At 43.7% G+C, this 17,928-nt stretch overlaps 1 protein-coding gene across 3 annotated transcripts in view; it reads right to left on the bottom strand.

The window, feature by feature from the left end:
- Positions 1 to 17,928, bottom strand: part of SLC12A4 (solute carrier family 12 member 4) — a 474,963-nt gene that overhangs the window by 24,875 nt on the left and 432,160 nt on the right. For all 3 annotated transcript variants that reach the window (XM_077288127.1, XM_077288128.1, XM_077288129.1), the window contains one exon: positions 6,860 to 6,967. In XM_077288127.1, coding sequence (XP_077144242.1) covers positions 6,860 to 6,967 — 108 coding nt within the window. The remainder of the gene's footprint in view (positions 1 to 6,859; positions 6,968 to 17,928) is intronic.

The following is a 17,928-nucleotide window of genomic DNA, read 5'->3' on the forward strand; positions in this document are numbered from 1 at the left end:
CTTACAAACAGCTCTGGTGACATGAAAGATGCTTAGTGATTGGTTGCTATGTGGAGTGTGCGTGGCCGATACATACACACACACATACTCATTTGTATATATATCTATCTATATCTCTCTCTCTCTCTATATATATATCTATATATATATATATATATATATATATATATATATATATATATATATATATATATATATATATATATATATATATACACTAGATGGCAGCCCGATTCTAAAGAATCGCGAGTCTAGACTCCATATATACTTTATTTATTCAAATGTAAGAATAATACAATTAATAAATAATAGTAAGAAAGAACAAAAAATGGCTGCACTCACCAGCTCTTGACAATTCTTGACAGTACGGCACATTTCTGATTGGTCGCTCGCGGCAGGCGGCAACCAATCAGAAAAGTGCCGCGCACCACGAAGGCATATATCTTTGTCCACCCTGAGCGGGTGTAGGACGCTGGTGACGTCACTTATCTCCGGACATTAGCTCCGGACATTATCTCCGGACAAAGCCACGGAAGTTGGCACAAATTGCAGGAAGTAGTATTCTAGGCAATTATATATTAGATATCTCTATCTATGTATGTATGTATGTATGTATGTATGTATGTATGTATGTATGTATGTATATATATATATATATATATATATATATATATATATATATATATATATATATATAATTGCCTAAGGGGTACTTCCATCTGTTCGTCTGTCTGTAACGGAAATCCTGGGTCGCTGATAGGTCGCGCAGCCAGCTGGGACCAAACAGCGAGATTGGGGCGGGATTTAAATACCGCTTCACTTTTTACTATTGATGCAGCATCAATAGTAAATACATAGAATGTTAAAACTAATTGAAAACATTTTTTATATATTCTCACCTTCCGAAGTCCGCAACAGCCTTTCCTGCTCCGATCCCAACAATGCATTGCGGCAATGACCCGAGATCACGTGCCGGTCTCGCAAGACCGCTACATGATCACGGGTTATTGCCGCAAGGCATTACTGGGAACGGAGTGTCGCAACGAGCATCGGTAAAGGACTCGGCTGGATCCGGGGGCCGACGGAGGGTGAGTATATAACTATTTTTTATTTTGTTGTTTTAACAGGGATATGGTGCCCACATTGCTATATACTGCGTGGGCTGCGTAATATACTGCGTGGGCTGCGTGATATACTGCGTGGGCTGCGTTATATACTGCGTGGGCTGCGTTATATACTGCGTGGGCTGCGTTATATACTGCGTGGGCTGCGTTATATACTGCGTGGGCTGCGTTATATACTGCGTGGGGTGCGTTATATACTGCGTGGGGTGCGTTATATACTGCGTGGGGTGCGTTATATACTGTGTGGGCTGCGTTATATACTGCGTGGGCTGCGCTATATACTGCGTGGGCTGTGTTATATACTACGTGGCTCTGCAACATACTACGTGGCTATGCTATATACTACGTGGCTGTGTTATATACTGTGTGGGCTGTGTTACATGCTATGTGGCTAAGCTATATACTACGTGGCTGTGCTATAAACTATGTGGCTCTGCAACATACTACGTGGCTATGCTATATACTACGTGGCTGTGTTATACACTGCGTGGGCTGTGTTACATGCTATGTGGCTAAGCTATATACTACGTGGCTGTGCTATAAACTATGTGGGCTGTGCAATATACTATGTGGCTGTGTTATATACTGCGTGGGCTGTGTTATATACTACGTGGCTCTGCAATATACTAAGTGGCTATGCTATATACTGCGTGGGTGGTTATATACTACCTGGCTGTGCAATATACTAAGTGGCTGTGCAATATACTACGTGGCTATGCTATAAACGTGGGCTGTGTTATATACTACGTGGCTGTGCTATATACTACGTGGGCTGTGTTATATACTACGTGGGGTGTGTTATATACTACGTGGGCTGTGCATTCTAGAATACCCGATGCGTTAGAATCGGCCACCATCTAGTAGATACAATAAGTGGGAAAAAGATTAATATTTCGTCAAATACACAGGGTATATAGTGGAAACCCTGCAGTGGCAGGTGTCTTCCTATCTAGGTGTGACCATTTGCATCACAGGCCCTATTTTAAGTGTTTGGCATGAATGGGTAACTCCAACAGGAGTCCCTTAAATACGAACGCCCTGTATCACTCCTCTCCCGGCATCTGACCTCATCCTCATATCTGGTTCCATACTTTTCTTCCCATAGGTGATGAGTAGTGATGAGCGAGTGTACTCGTTGCTAGGGTTTTTCCGATCACGCTCGGGTGACCTCCGAGTATTTATGACTGCTCGGAGATTTAGTTTTCATTGCGGCATCTGAATAATTTACAGCTACTAGCCTGCTTGATTACATGTGGGGATTCTCTAGCAACCAGGCAACCCCCACATGTACTCAGCCTGGCTAGTAGCAGTAAATCATTCAGCTGCCGAGATTAAAACGAAATTTCCAAGCAGTCATAAATACTCGGAGGTCACCCGAGCGTGCTAGGGAAAACCCGAGCAACGAGTACACTCGCTCATCACTAGTGATGAGGGATCTTTCAGGGACGGTATTACTGTCCCTTTACATCCGGATGCCTGGGACCATTGTTCCTTGCAGTTCATCGCCTAGTATGCATCAAAAGCGGAAATACAACAGCCATCTTGGTTTCATCACATCCGGTTTCACAGGCCACCAAAATTTTGTGGAGAAAATCTAAGGATCCATACCTTTCTCCCCATAGAAGATAAGGGACCTTTCAGGGGCGGTATTCCCGTCCCTTTACATCCAAGAGGATACATTTTGTGAGGTTAAATATTTTTTTAAAAACAGTCAGTGAAATATTTTACCTCACAAAATGAATCCACTTTGATCTCCTGCTGTAATGTCAGTATTATCTTTTGCTTCCACCACTGTCCACGAGATGTGGTATGCTCCGTACACGGTCAGCCACAGTCAATTTTTAAAATGAACTTTCATTTGTGGGAAAACCCTTTTAATGTGACCGGCCTCCTCTACCTGTAGACACGTCGTGCATCTGCCGCCGGGATCAGCTGAATGATTCACTGCACCTGCATGTAATTCGTGCAGGCGCAGTAAATCAGACTGCCGCCATCTTTGTGCAAATAGATAGCAATGGTCACATTAAAACTGTGCATGCGATCCTCCTGTACAAAGATGGCGGCAGTCAGTAAATCATTCGGCTGATCCCGGCAGTGGCGTGTTCGCGACTGTGTTCCGCTGGTGGTACCATGCAAGAGGCTTTGTGAGAGTGTGTGTGAGAGAGTGTGTGTGTGTGTGTGTGTGTGTGTGTGTGTGTGTGTGTGTGTGAGAGAGAGTGTGTGTGTGTGTGTGTGAGAGTGTGTGTGAGTGAGTGAGAGTGTATGAGTGAGTGAGTGTGTGTGTGTGTGAGTGTGTGAGAGAGTGTGAGAGAGTGAGTGTGTGTGAGAGTGAGTGTGTGTGAGAGTGAGTGTGTGAGAGAGTGAGTGTGTGTGAGAGTGAGAGTGTGAGAGAGTGAGTGTGAGAGTGAGTGTGTGAGTGAGAGTGAGTGTGAGTGAGAGTGTGTGTGAGTGAGAGTGTGTGTGAGTGAGAGTGTGTGTGAGTGAGAGTGTGTGTGAGTGAGAGTGTGTGTGAGTGAGAGTGTGTGTGAGTGAGAGTGTGTGTGAGTGAGAGTGTGTGGGAGTGAGAGTGTGTGGGAGTGAGAGTGTGTGGGAGTGAGAGTGTGTGGGAGTGAGTGTGTGTGGGAGTGAGAGTGTGTGTGTTGCGTACAGTGTGTGTGTGCGTACAGTGTGTGTGTGTGTATATGTGTGTGTGTGTGTGTGTGTGTGTGTGTGTGTGTGTGTGTGTGTGTGTGTGTGTGTGTGTGTGTGTGTGTGTGTAGGGGCGTAACTACCGCGGTCGCAGCGGTCTCAGCTGCGACGGGGCCCAGACTACTTAGGGGCCCCATGGACAGGAGTGAAGGAGAATGAAATGACCCATGATTGATGATGATCCACCATTTGTGAGTGACCCGCAGCAGGGAGCCGTCACCGCTCTCTAATTATACTTACCTACTCCCGGCACGGTCCCTGGACGTCCCTGCTTCTTCCAGCGCTGCAGATTCTTCCTGCACTGAACGGTCACATGGTCCCGCTCGTTACAGAAATGAATATGCGGCTCCACCTCCCATAGGAATGGAGCCGCATATTCATTTCTGTATTGAACGGTAACTGTGACCGGTCAATACAGGAAGAATCTGCAGCGCTGGAAGAAGCAGGGACGTCCAGGGACCGTGCCGGGAGTAGGTGAGTATACAGCGCTGCGCGATATTTACCGCTCCTCGTTCCGGTGCGGCTCTGTCATCAGCGTCCTCTGGCAGTGATGCTCAGGTCAGAGGGCGCGGTGACGTAGTCAGTGCGCGCCCTCTGCTGAACGTCAGTGCCGAAGACGGAGCCGCACGAGGAGCAGCCAGGTAAATATTGAAAGTGTCGGGGGTCCTGAGCGAAGAGAGAGAGGTGAGGTGAGTATGTGATTTATTTTTTTTATGGCAGCAAAAGCATAAGGGGCAAGTGACTGTGCGGAGCATCTTATGGGGCCATAACAATTGTGCAGCACTATAAGGGGCAAGTGACTGTGCGGAGCATCTTACGGGGCCATAACACTTGTGCAGCACTATAAGAGGCAGTGGCTGTGCGGAGCATCTTATGGGGCCATAACAATTGTGCAGCATTATAAGGGGCAGTGGCTATACAGAGCATTTTATGGGGCCATAACACTTGTGCAGCGCCAGCACTATAAGGGGCAGTGGCTGTGCGGAGCATCTTATGGGGCCATAACAATTGTGCAGCATTATAAGGGGCAGTGGCTATACGGAGCATTTTATGGGGCCATAACACTTGTGCAGCGCCAGCACTATAAGGGGCAGTGGCTGTGCGGAGCATCTTATGGGGCCATAACAATTGTGCAGCACTATATGGGGCAAGTGACTGTACGGAGCATCTTATGGGGCCATAACACTTGTGCAGCACTATAAGGGGCAGTGGCTGTGCGAAGCATCTTATGGGGCCATAACAATTGTGCAGCACTATATGGGGCAAGTGGCTGTGCGGAGCATCTTATGGGGCCATAACACTAGTGCAGCACTATAAGGGGCAGTGGCTGTGCGGAGCATCTTATGGGGCCATAACGCTTTTGCAGCACTATAAGGGGCAAGTGGCTGTGCGGAGCATCTTATGGGGCCATAATGAACGGTGCAGAGCATTATATATGGCACAGCTTTATATGGCGTATCTATGGGGCCATAATGACCGGTGCAGAGCATAATACATGGCACAGCTTTCTATGGAGCATCTATGGGGCAATAATGAACGGTGCAGAGCATTATATATGGCACAGCTTTCTATGGAGCATCTATGGGGCCATAATGAACGGTGCAGAGCATTATATATGGCACAGCTTTCTATGGAGTATCTATGGGGCCATAATGAACGGTGCAGAGCATTATATATGGCACAGCTTTCTATGGAGCATCTATGGGGCCATAATGAACGGTGCAGAGCATTATATATGGGGCAGCTTTATATGGAGCATCTATGGGGCAATAATCAACGGTATGGAGCACTATGAGGGGGGCTGCGTTGTATTCTATGGGGGGTTACCTTGAGTTGTATGGCAGGGCTGCGGGGGGGCCCCATTTGGAAGTTCGCACCAGGGCCCATAACTTTGTAGTTACGCCACGGTGTGTGTGTGTGTGTGTGTGTGTGTGTGTGTGTGTGTGGTGCGACGGTGCTCCGCTGGTGGTACCGCACAATAGGTTGGTACCAGCAGCAGTTTCCATATTGAGACACCCATCACTTGGGTGTCCCAATATGGCGGTCAGTGAACTTCCTCCGCTTGGAATTCTGGGATATGGTGACATCTGGACAGAACAGGAAATGAAAACATTATAAAGCAATTATATAAATAGATTACTCTGATGAATCCCCCTCATTGGGGAAGAAACACGTAAGGAACATACATTTTTTTAGTGATGGTGGGTATCCCATAATAGTATACACTCAGGGACTGTACTTGTAAGGACGGGAGCGATGCAGGGGCAAGACAGGGAAGAATAGAGGTCCTTTCCCCTCCTTTGAGTAAGCACAATTTAATCCTATTTCCTGCTCCTGTCCATGATGAACCAGCTATGGGAAAGTGACTACTGGTGAGACCAAACCTATTGTATTTTTTAATTGAGCACTGTTATGCACGAGCACTTTTTTGTTATGGTTTTTGTGTCACTGCTGTTGTTGGTCCAGAGGATATTTTAGTATTTGTTAATAAAGGTTACATTTTATCTGATCTATATTGGACCCTCATAGCTATACTCAATTAGTACCATGAGGGTAATTTAATAGTGGTTAGACTGAATCACTATAGCCGATTTCGCACCCTTAGCCAGTAGCCTTTGTAACAATACATGTGGTGCTGCTATATTAAATTTCTTCATCCATCTAGTTAGTTATCTCCATCAATCCATATTCATAACTCCATCTCAAACCATTCATCTATATCTACCCATCATTATATCTCTCTACAGGGGTAAATAGAGGGATATGATTTGTTGAAAGAGGCGGGGTTGAATTTTTTGTCTGGTCAATTTTTTTTTAAGTTAAGGTGATAAATTAGAATTGCATTGCTTGATATAGTTCTTTTTGGGGTCTAAAATTAGGGGATTTGCGGAGCATCAGTTAATTTAGCAGTCTGATTAGGCATTCAGTTTTACACAGAAGGCTGGTGTGGAGTATAAATAAAATTAGGTGTATGACCGAGGACCAAGTTATTTTATGGGACTTGTCCAAAGCATTTTTTTATATAACGATGCAACAATCTAACTCACCTCACGATCTCTTTCCGTCTTTGTCAAGCGCATTTGTCTAAGCATCTGAGAGCGTTGTTCCATCATAAGAGTTCGCTCATATGTGTACGCAGAAATATCACTATTGTGCTTAAAAAAAAATGGAAAATGTTAGATATCACTAAGTTTCGAATACTATAAAAGAGGACATTTCATTCTATTTTTTCATGCTTAACTGGACACACACACTGTCATAGTGGCTGTAGAGTGGCACACATTTTTTTTAATTTGCCTCTCCATTGCAGAGATACAAGCATCAAAGCATTTGACACCTAATAAGTAAACTTTTCTTAAGCCCAAGTGGGTGTTAATAGGTTCTGGGGGGGGGAGGCTGTGCTTCTTCCTGCTGTACCATGCTGACCAATCATAAGGAATGCAGCAACACAGCGGAGACCCCCTCCACCACCTTGTTCTTAACAAAACTTATCAAAGTGTGCACTGGGTGAGTGTAAAATCATTCTCTTCTTCTCCCTGTATTATGTTGTCCAATCAGAAGCAGGCAGCAAAACACTGGAGGAAAAACATGCCACCCCCCCCCCCCCCCCCCCCCGCAATAGCTTACAGCTGGTCTTTCAGAGTGTGAGATGTAATCAAACTTATGGCTGTATCATTACATCTCACACACTGAGAAACCGGCTCTAAGGGTACCGTCACACAGTGCAATTTTGATCGCTACAACGGCACGATCCGTGACGTCGCAGCGATCGTATGATTATCGCTCCAGCGTCGTAGACTGCGGTCACACGTTGCAATCACGGCGCTGGAGCGATGCCGAAGTCCCCGGGTAACCAGGGTAAACATCAGGTTACTAAGCGCAGGGCCGCGCTTAGTAACCCGATGTTTACCATGGTTACCAGCGTAAAAGTAAAAAAAAACAAACCGTACATGCTCACCATCTGATGTCCGTCCGGTCCCTTGCCATCCGCTTCCTGCTCTGACAGATCCGGCCGTACAGTGAGAGCAGAGTGCAGCGGTGACGTCACCGCTGTGATCTGCTCTCACTTTCCGGCCGGCAGACAGTCAGAGCGGGAAGCGGACGGCAAGGGACCGGACGGACATCAGATGGTGAGCATGTACGGTTTTTTTTTTTTTACTTTTACGCTGGTAACCACGGTAAACATCAGGTTACTAAGCGCGGCCCTGCGCTTAGTTACCCGATGTTTACCCTGGTTACCAGCGAACGCATCGCTGGATCGCTGTCACACACAACGATCCAGCGATGTCAGCGGGTGATCAAGCGACAAAAGAAAGTTCCAAACGATCTGCTACGACGTACGATTCTCAGCAGGATCCCTGATCGCTGCTGCGTGTCAGACACTGCGATATCGTAACGATATCGCTAGAACGTCACGAATCGTACCGTCGTAGCGATCAAAATTGCACTGTGTGACGGTACCCTAAGATATGGTGTGGGTGGGTGTTCTTTCTGCATGCTTACGATTGGTCAGTATCATACAGGAGGAAAAAGTACACTCCCCCTATGAAAACTACCTGACAAAACCCACATGGACTTAACAAAAGCTAACTCATTCAGTGCCAAATACTTTGATTGCTAGTACGTCCGTAACAAAAAGGTGAAATTAAAAAAAGAAAAAAAAAAAAAAAAGTTATTTTGTTCAGCTCTAGAGCCACTGTTATATCATAGGTCCAGCTCAATTTGGAATTAACCACAGAAACTTACATGTACTATTGACAAAAGTAAAAAAAATATGTAGAATAATAAACATTTAAAAAGGGTTTCACCACACAGTTCACAAATACAGTAGTGTTCAAAATAATTGTGTTCACAAACATGAGTTAATCACAATCTTTATACTAGTTTTGATTTCCTTGCATTGGGAACATTGCACACTGTTTTGTAAGTTCAAACATGAAGCTTAATGTATATAAATTTTTAGCTACTTTACAAAAATAACAAAAAATTAATATTTGGCTGTTCACAAATCTGCATGTCTGCATTTGTCTTTACAAACCCACAATATGTACTTTTTTATGATGAATTAGAATTTCCTGTGAATCAATAGCCTAAAATTTAGTTGTATACCTAGCTAAATATTAGAACTAGGGTTGATCGAATAGCTTCAAATAAGTGCTTATCCGAATAGCTGCCTTGGTAACCTGGAGTGCTCCTGATCAGCTGTCACAGCTGCATGTGTCGTGGCTGTGTGACAGTCACAACACATGTATGGAGAGACTGTTTGTTGGGCTCTCCATGCATGTGTTATAACTAACTGTCACACAGCCACAACACATGCAGCTGTGGCGCCTAACAACTGATTATCGGGTGCCCTCCAGGTATCCAGTTCCCCCGAGGCAGCTATTCGATAAGCGCTACAGCTATTCGGATAAGCACTTATCCGAAGCTATTCGATCAACCGTAATTAGAACGGCTTCACATTATGTTGCATAGAGTCAACCAACTTCTGGCACCTGCCCAGGATGCTTTGACTACATCTCACAGCTTTTTGGCATTTGTTGGCTTTGCCTCAGAATCGGCATTTTTGAGGTCATCCCACAAGTGTTCTACCGGACTAAGGTTTGGGGATTACGCTGGCCACACCATAACCTCAGTTTTGTTGGACTGGAACCAAGATTGTGCTCGTTTACTGATGTGTTAAGGGTCGTTGTCTTGTTGAAACACCCATTTCAATGGCATATCCTCTTCAGCGTAAGGCAACATGACCTCCTTAAGTATTTTAATATATCCAAACTGGTCCATGATCCCTGGTGTGCATTAAATAGGTCTAGCACCATAGTAAGAGAAACATACTCATATCATGATGTTTGCACCACCATACTTCACTGTATTCAGAGTGTACAGTGGCTTGAATACAGAGTTTGGGGGTCATCTGACGAACAGTCTGAGGCCCTTGGACCCAAAAAGAACAATTTTACTTTCATCAGACCACTAAATGTTTCTCCATTTCTCTTTAGGCCAGTTGATGTGTTCTTTTGCAAATTAAATCCTCTTCAGTAATTTTTTCATTTTTTTTTTTTTTTTTAACAGTGTGACTTTGCAGGACTTCTTGCTAAGACATTAGCTTCACACAGGCATCTTCTAACTGTCACAGTACTCACAGGTAACTTGAGACTGTCTTTGATCATCCTGGAGTTGATCATTGTCTGAGCCTTTGCCATTCTAATTATTCTTCCATCCATTCGAATGGTAGTCTTCCAATTTCTTCCATGTCTCTCTGGTTTGGCTTTCCATTTTAAGGGATTGGAGATCGTTTTAGCTGAGCAGCCGATCATTGTCTGCACTTCTTTATAAGTTTTACCCTCTCCAAATAACCTTTTAATCAAAGTACGCTATTGTTCTGAACAATGTCTCGAATGACCCATATTTCTCAGGTTTTCAAGGAGAAATGCATGTACAACATGTCCTGGCCATATCCTGCCCCTAAGGGCCACCTGATTCACATTTGTTTCTTCACAGAATGATTAACCTCACTAATTTAACTCCATACTTATTTTTAAAACTTGCCCCCTTTCAATTAATTATTCTAATACACAAACTCAAAAACTTGCAGCTCATGAATGCTGAGTCTTTTGATTTTCTAATCTATAGCACCAACTGGTAAATTGTTTGACATGTGGCAATATAATGTATACCAAAAACAGTGATTAATTTGGCTAGTCAAATTATTGTTATTATTTTGAACACTACTGTAACAGAACAGGACAAACGAGAAAAATTGAAAATAATTACACCTAAAAACAAACTCAACTATAATTTATCTTATTTAAAAACTAAGTAAAAAATAGTATAGGACATGGAAGTGCAAAGTATAAACTGAGGAATGTTATGCGTGGCTTAACTCCATACAGATTAATATGCTCATCATATTAAAGAATTGTAGCATGCAGGGCTTCCTAACATTGTTGACTTATGGCTCATTCACACGTCAGTCTTTAACACGCGTCTTGTTGATATTTTTCACTGACACATTTTAACAAAATTTCATCCATTCTGAAATTAACACTTGTTTAGAACATGTTGCCTAGGAGACTGACCACCAGGGGGTGGCTGTACAGGTGCATTCCTTCCAAGCTCTTTTAGTTTTAGCTTGTCAGGCCATGTGCACACGTTCAGTATTTTTCGCGTTTTTTTCGTGTTTTTCGCTATAAAAACGTGATAAAAACGCGAAAAAAACGCTAACATATGCCTCCCATTATTTTCAGTGTATTCCGCATTTTTTGTGCAAATGTAGCCTTTTTTCCGCGAAAAAATCGCATTGCAGAAAAAAAAGCAACATGTTCATTAAAATGCGGAATTGCAGGGGATTCCGCACACCTAGGAGTGCATTGATCTGCTTACTTCCCGCACGGGGCTGTGCACACCATGCTGGAAGTAAGCAGATTATGTGCGGTTGGTACCCAGGGTGGAGGAGAGGAGACTCTCCTCCACGCACTGGGCACCATATAATTGGTAAAAAAAAAAGAATTAAAATAAAAAATAGTCCTATACTCACCTTCGATGTCTTCCCGCCTCTCTGCTGCATGCTGCCGCTTCGGTTTCTAAAGCTGGTGTGCGGTGAAGGACCTGCGATGACGTCACTGTCTTGTGATTGGTCGAGACCGGTCATGTGACCGCGACGTCATGGAAGGTCCTGAACCACAACGGCATCTATAGGAACGGACGCCTGCAGGTGAGTATAACCATTTTTTTTATTTTTTTTTATTATTTTTAAACATTCTATCTTTTACTATAGATGCTGCATAGGCTGCATCTATAGTAAAAAGATGGTCACACTTGTCAAACGCTATGTTTGACAAGTGTGACCAACCTGTCAGTCAGTTTTCCAAGCGATGCTACACATCGCTTGGAAAACTTTAGCATTCTGCAAGCTATTTTCGCTTGCAGAATGCTAAAAAAACGCGAAAAAAACGAAAAAAAAACACAAAAAAAAAAGCGGATTTCTTGCAGAAAATTTCCGGTTTTCTTCAGGAAATTTCTGCAAGAAATCCGGACGTGTGCACATACCCTAAAGCTTGCAAGCATAGATGGAATCTTCTCTTAGCTCCTGTTTCTGTAAACCACTTAGTATAAATGTCTCACATCTTTAACCCCTTCACCCCCAAGGGTGGTTTGCACGTTAATGACAGGCCAATTTTTACAATTCTGACCACTGTCCCTTTATGAGGTTATAACTCTGGAACGCTTCAACGGATCCTGGTGATTCTGACACTGTTTTCTCGTGACATATTGTACTTCATGATAGTGGTAAAAATTCTTTGATATTACCTGCGTTTATTTGTGAAAAAAATGGAAATTTGGCGAAAATTTTTAAAATTTCGCAATTTTCCAACTTTGAATATTTATGCAATTAAATCACAGTGATATGTCACACAAAATACTTAATAAGTAACATTTCCCACATGTCTACTTTACATCAGCACAATTTTGGAACCAACATTTTTTTTTGTTAGGGAGTTATAAGGGTTAAAATTTGACGAGCAATCTCATTTTTACAACACCATTTTTTTTTTAGGGACCACATCTCATTTGAAGTCATTTTGAGGGGTCTATATGATAGAAAATACCCAAGTGTGACACCATTCTAAAAACTGCACCCCCTCAAGGTGCTCAAAACCACATTCAAGAAGTTTATTAACCCTTCAGGTGTTTCACAGGAATTTTTGGAATGTTTAAAATAAAAATGAACATTTATCTTTTTTTCACACAAAATTTACTTCAGCTCCAATTTGTTTATTTTACCAAGGGTAACAGGAAAAAATGGACCCCAAAAGATGTTGTACAATTTGTCCTGAGTACGCTGATACCCCATATGTGGGGGTAAACTACTGTTTGGGCGCATGGTAGAGATCGGAAGGGAAGGAGCGCCGTTTGACTTTTCAATGCAAAATTGACAGGAATTGAGATGGGACGCCATGTTGCGTTTGGAGAGCCACTGCTGTGCCTAAACATTGAAACCCCCCACAAGAGCTTATCTATAGGTGTGGTGAGCACTTTGACTCACGAAGTGCTTCACAGATGTTTATAATGCAGAACTGTAAAAATAAAAAATTATATTTTTTCACAAAAATTATCTTTTCACCCCCAATTTTTTATTTTCCCAAGGGTAAGAGAAGAAATTGGACCCCAGAAGTAGTTGTGCAATTTGTCCTGAGTACGCGGATACCCCATATGTGGGGGTAAACCACTGTTTGGGCACATGGGAGGGCTCGGAAGGGAAGGAGTGCAGACTTAGATGGAATGGTCTGCAGGCGTCACATTAGGGCCTCTGCAAACGCAATGTACCTAAACAGTAGAAACCGCCCACAAGTGACACTATTTTGGAAAGTAGACCCCCTAAGGAACTCATCTAGATGTGTTGTGAGAGCTTTGAACCCCCAAGTGTTTAACTACAGTTTATAACGCAGAGCCGTGCAAATAAAAATATTTTTTTTTCACAAAAAATATTTTAAGCCCCCAGTTTTGTATTTTCCCAAGGGTAACAGGAGAAATTGGACCCCAAAAGTTGTTCTCCAATGTGTTCCGAGTACGCTGATACCCCATATGTTGGGGTAAACCCCTGTTTGGGCGAACAGGAGAGCTCGGAAGGGAAGGAGCACTGTTTTACTTTTTCAACGCAGAATTGGCTGAAATTGAGATCGGACGCCATGTCGCGTTTGGAGAGCCCCTGATGTGCCTAAACAGTGGAAACCCCCCAATTATAATTGAAACCCTAATCCAAACACACCCCTAACCCTAATCCCAACGCTAACCCTAACCACACCTCTAACCCAGACACACCCCTAAACCTAATCCCAACCCTATTCCCAACCGTAAATGTAATCCTAACCCTAACTTTAGCCCCAACCCTAACCCTAACTTTAGCCCCAACCCTAACTGTAGCCTTAACCCTAGCCCCAACCCTAACCCTAGCCCTTACCCTAGCCCCAACCCTAACCCTAGCCCTAGACCTAATGGGAAAATGGAAAAATACATTTTTTAAATTTTTGAATTTTTCCCTAATTTTGGGGGTGATGAAGGGGGGTTTGATTTACTTTTATAGCGGCTTTTTTAGCGGATTTTTATGATTGGCAGCCGTCAAACACTGAAAGACGCTTTTTATTGCAAAAAATATTTTTTGCGTTACCACATTTTGAGAGCTATAATTTTTCCATATTTGAGTCCACAGAGTCATGTGAGGTCTTGTATTTTGCGGGACGAGTTGATGTTTTTATTGGTAACATGTTCGGGCATGGGAGATTTTTTGATCGCTTTTTATTCCGATTTTTGTGAGGCAGAATGACCAAAAACCAGCTATTCATGAATTTCTTTTGGGGGAGGAGTTTATACCGTTCCGCATTTGGTAAAATTGATAAAGCAGTTTTATTCTTCGGGTCAGTACGATTACAGCGATACCTCATTTATATCATTTTTTTATGTTTTGGCGCTTTTATACGATAATTTTATAGAAAAAATAATTATTTTGGCATCGCTTTATTCTGAGGACTATAACTTTTTAATTTTTTCGCTGATGATGCTGTATGGCAGCTCGTTTTTTGCGGGACAAGATGACGTTTTCAGCGGTACCATGGTTATTTATGTCCATCTTTTTGATCGCGTGTTATTCTACTTTTTGTTTGGCGGTATGAGAATAAAGCGTTGTTTTTTGCCTCTTTTTTTTTTTTTTTTACGGTGTTCACTGAAGGGGTTAACTAGTGATATAGTTTTATAGGTGGGGTCGTTACGGACGCGGCGATACTAAATATGTGTACTTTTATTGTTTGATTTTTTTATTTAGATAAAGAAATGTATTTATGGGAATAATACATATTTTTTTCTTTATTTAGGATTTTTTTTAATTTTTTTAATTAATTTTTTTTTTACACATGTGGGAATTTTTTTTTTACTTTATTACTTTGTCCCAGGGGGACATCACAGATCGATGATCTGACAGTTTGCACAGCGATGATCTGACAGTTTGCACAGCACTCTGTCATATCACCGATCTGACATACAGCCGTGCAGGCTTACCAGCGCCTGCACGGCACCTGGAAGTAATCCCTGCAGGACCCGGATGCAGCCCCGTGGCCATTTTGGATCCGGGGCCTGCAGGGATAGGAGGTAAGAGACCCTCGCAGCAACGCGATCACATCGCGTTGCTCCGGGGGTCTCAGGGAAGCCCGCAGGGAGCCCCCTCCCTGCGCGATGCTTCCCTGTACCGCCGGCACACCGCGATCATGTTTGATCGCGGTGTGCCGGGGGTTAATGTGCCGGGGGTGGTCCGTGACAGCTCCTGGCACATAGTGCCGCATGTCAGCTGCGATAGGCAGCTGACACCCGGCCGCGTTCCCCCGTGAGCGCGGCCGATCGTGCTGGACGTACTATTCCGTCCTTGGGAATTAGGGCCCACCCCACATGGACGGAATAGTACGTCCAATTGCAGAAAGGAGTTAATATGCCGAGCAGCGGCTATTTCCACCAACTGACTTTAGTCCATAATGCACGAAATAGTCACATCTAAAAAGCTTCGGCAAATATCCAGAATTGCAGAACGGTGTTGGACGAAAACGCATTCGCAAGATGATTTCACTGCACTTAAACAAGCAACACTTGCATTCAAATCAGCTCTCACCTCTGCTAAACAGCCTATTTCACATCCCTCCTATCTTCTTTATCCCACAGCCCCAAACAGTTGTTCAACACCTTTATCTCCCTCCTCCGCCCACCACTGCCCCCTCCGACTTCCTTAATCTCTGCTGAGGACTTTGCCACACACTTCAAAAATAAGATAGACCAAACAAGGCAAGCCTTTGTTGTCCGACCACCACAATCCCTTTATATGGAGGACCAATGCCCTAACCCCATAACTTCCCTCCCCAAAATCATTTAAGGACAGCTTGCTCAACTTCTCTCCAAATCACACCTCACCACTTATGCACTTGACCCCATCCCACCTCCTCCAAAACCTCACCACTACACTAATCCCATCCCTAACCAATCTCTTCAATCTATCACTAACTTCTGGTACATTCCCCTCTGCTTTCAAACATGCCACAATCACACCTATCCTCAAAAAGCCTTCCCTTGACCCGAGCGCTATGTCCAGCTACTGCCCCATATCTTTGCTCCCATTTGCTTCCAAACTACATGTACTTGAGCAGCATGTCCATGCTGAACTTTATTCTCACCTTGCATCTAGCTCTCTCTTCGACAGCCGACAATCTGGCTTCCGTCCCCACCATTCCACTGAGACTGCCCTGACCAAACTTACGAACGACTTACTTACAGCCAAAGCCAACAGACAATTTTCTATACTACTCCTTCTAGACCTGTCCTCTGCCTTTGTCACCAAAGGAAGAGAGGATGTGTAGTAGGAGGCAGTAGTCAATTGTGTCGAAGACCTCGCCCTATCCTGGATCTCCTCATAACTTACCAACTGCACATTTAGCGTTTCCTACTCCCATACTACCTCTTCTTCTCGCCCCCTCTCTGTTGGTGTCCCTCAAGGCTCTGTCCAGGACCTCTTATCTTCTCAATCTATACCCTTGGCCTGGGACATCTCAAAGTCCTATGGCTTCCAGTACGATCTATATGCCGATGACACTCAGATCTACCTCTCTGGCCCAGATGTCACCTCTCTGCTTCCTCAACCTCAATGTGAACAAAACCAAACTAATTACTGTCATGGCCAAAAGTATTCACACCCCTGCAATTCTGTCAGATAATACGCAGTTTCTTCCTGAAAATGATTGCAAACACAAATTCTTTGGTATTATTATCTTCATTTAATTTGTCTTAAATGACAAAAACACAAAAAGAATTGTTCTAAAGCCAAATTGGATATAATTCCACACCAAACCTAAAAAAGGGGGTGGACAAAAGTATTGGCACTGTTCGAAAAATCATGTGATGCTTCTCTAATTTGTGTAATTAACAGCACCTGTAACTTACCTGTGGCACCTAACAGGTGTTGGCAATAACGAAATCACACTTGCAGCCAGTTAACGGATTAAAGTTGACTCAACCTCTGTCCTGTGTACTTTTGGCCATGACAGTAATTAGTTTGGTTTTGTTCACATTGAGGTTGAGGAAGCAGAGAGGTGACATCTGGGCCAGAGAGGTAGATCTGAGTGTCATCGGCATATAGATCGTACTGGAAGCTCACTGGAAGCGTTTCCTCCATCTCACACATCTTCCCTACCTGATCTATCTATCACAATAAATGAATTCACACTTTCCCCTGTCCAGGAAATCCGCTGCCTCGGAGTAACCCTGGACTCTGCCCTGTCCATTAAACCACACATCCAAGCTCTCGCCACCTCCTGTCGCCTCCAGCTCAAAAATATTTCCAGAATCTGTCCCTTCCTCAACCCTCACTCTACCAAAATGCTTGTGCATGCCCTAATCATCTCTCACCTTGACTACTGCAACATCCTCCTTTGTGGGCTACCCTCTAACACTCTCTCACCCTTCCAGTCCATCCTTAACTCTGCTGTCCAACTAATTAATCTCCTCCCCTCTTTGCAAATTGCTTCACTGGCTCCCAATTTCCCAGCGTATCCAGTTTAATCTACTAACACGGACCAACAAAGCCATCCATAACCTTTCTCCTCCATATATTTCCAAACTAATCTCTCAATATCTTCCCTCACGTAATCTCCGGTCCTCCCAAGACCTCCTTATCTCCTCCACGCTTATTTACTCTTCATCCAGTCGCCTCCAAGACTTCTCCCGAATATCCCCCATCCTCTGGAATTCTGTGCCCCAACACGTCCGGTTATCCACCCCATTTGGATCCTTCAAACGGAACCTGAAAACCCATCTCTTCAAAGCAGCTTACAACCTGTAATGATCACATGGCCACTTCAACACCATCGGAGCTGCTGCAACCCCCGACCTACTGTCTCTTTCCCCATAATCCTGTAGAATGTAAGCCCGCAAAGGCAGGGTCCTCTCCCTTCTGTACCAGTCTGTCATTGTTAGTTTGTTTACTGTAAGTGATACTTGTATTTTGACGTAACCCTGTCTCATGTACAGCACCATGGAATTAATGGTGCTATATAAATAAATAATAATCCAGTCATATTGTTCATCT

Source organism: Ranitomeya variabilis, chromosome 2 (genome assembly GCF_051348905.1).
Source record: "Ranitomeya variabilis isolate aRanVar5 chromosome 2, aRanVar5.hap1, whole genome shotgun sequence".
Lineage (NCBI taxonomy): Eukaryota > Metazoa > Chordata > Amphibia > Anura > Dendrobatidae > Ranitomeya > Ranitomeya variabilis.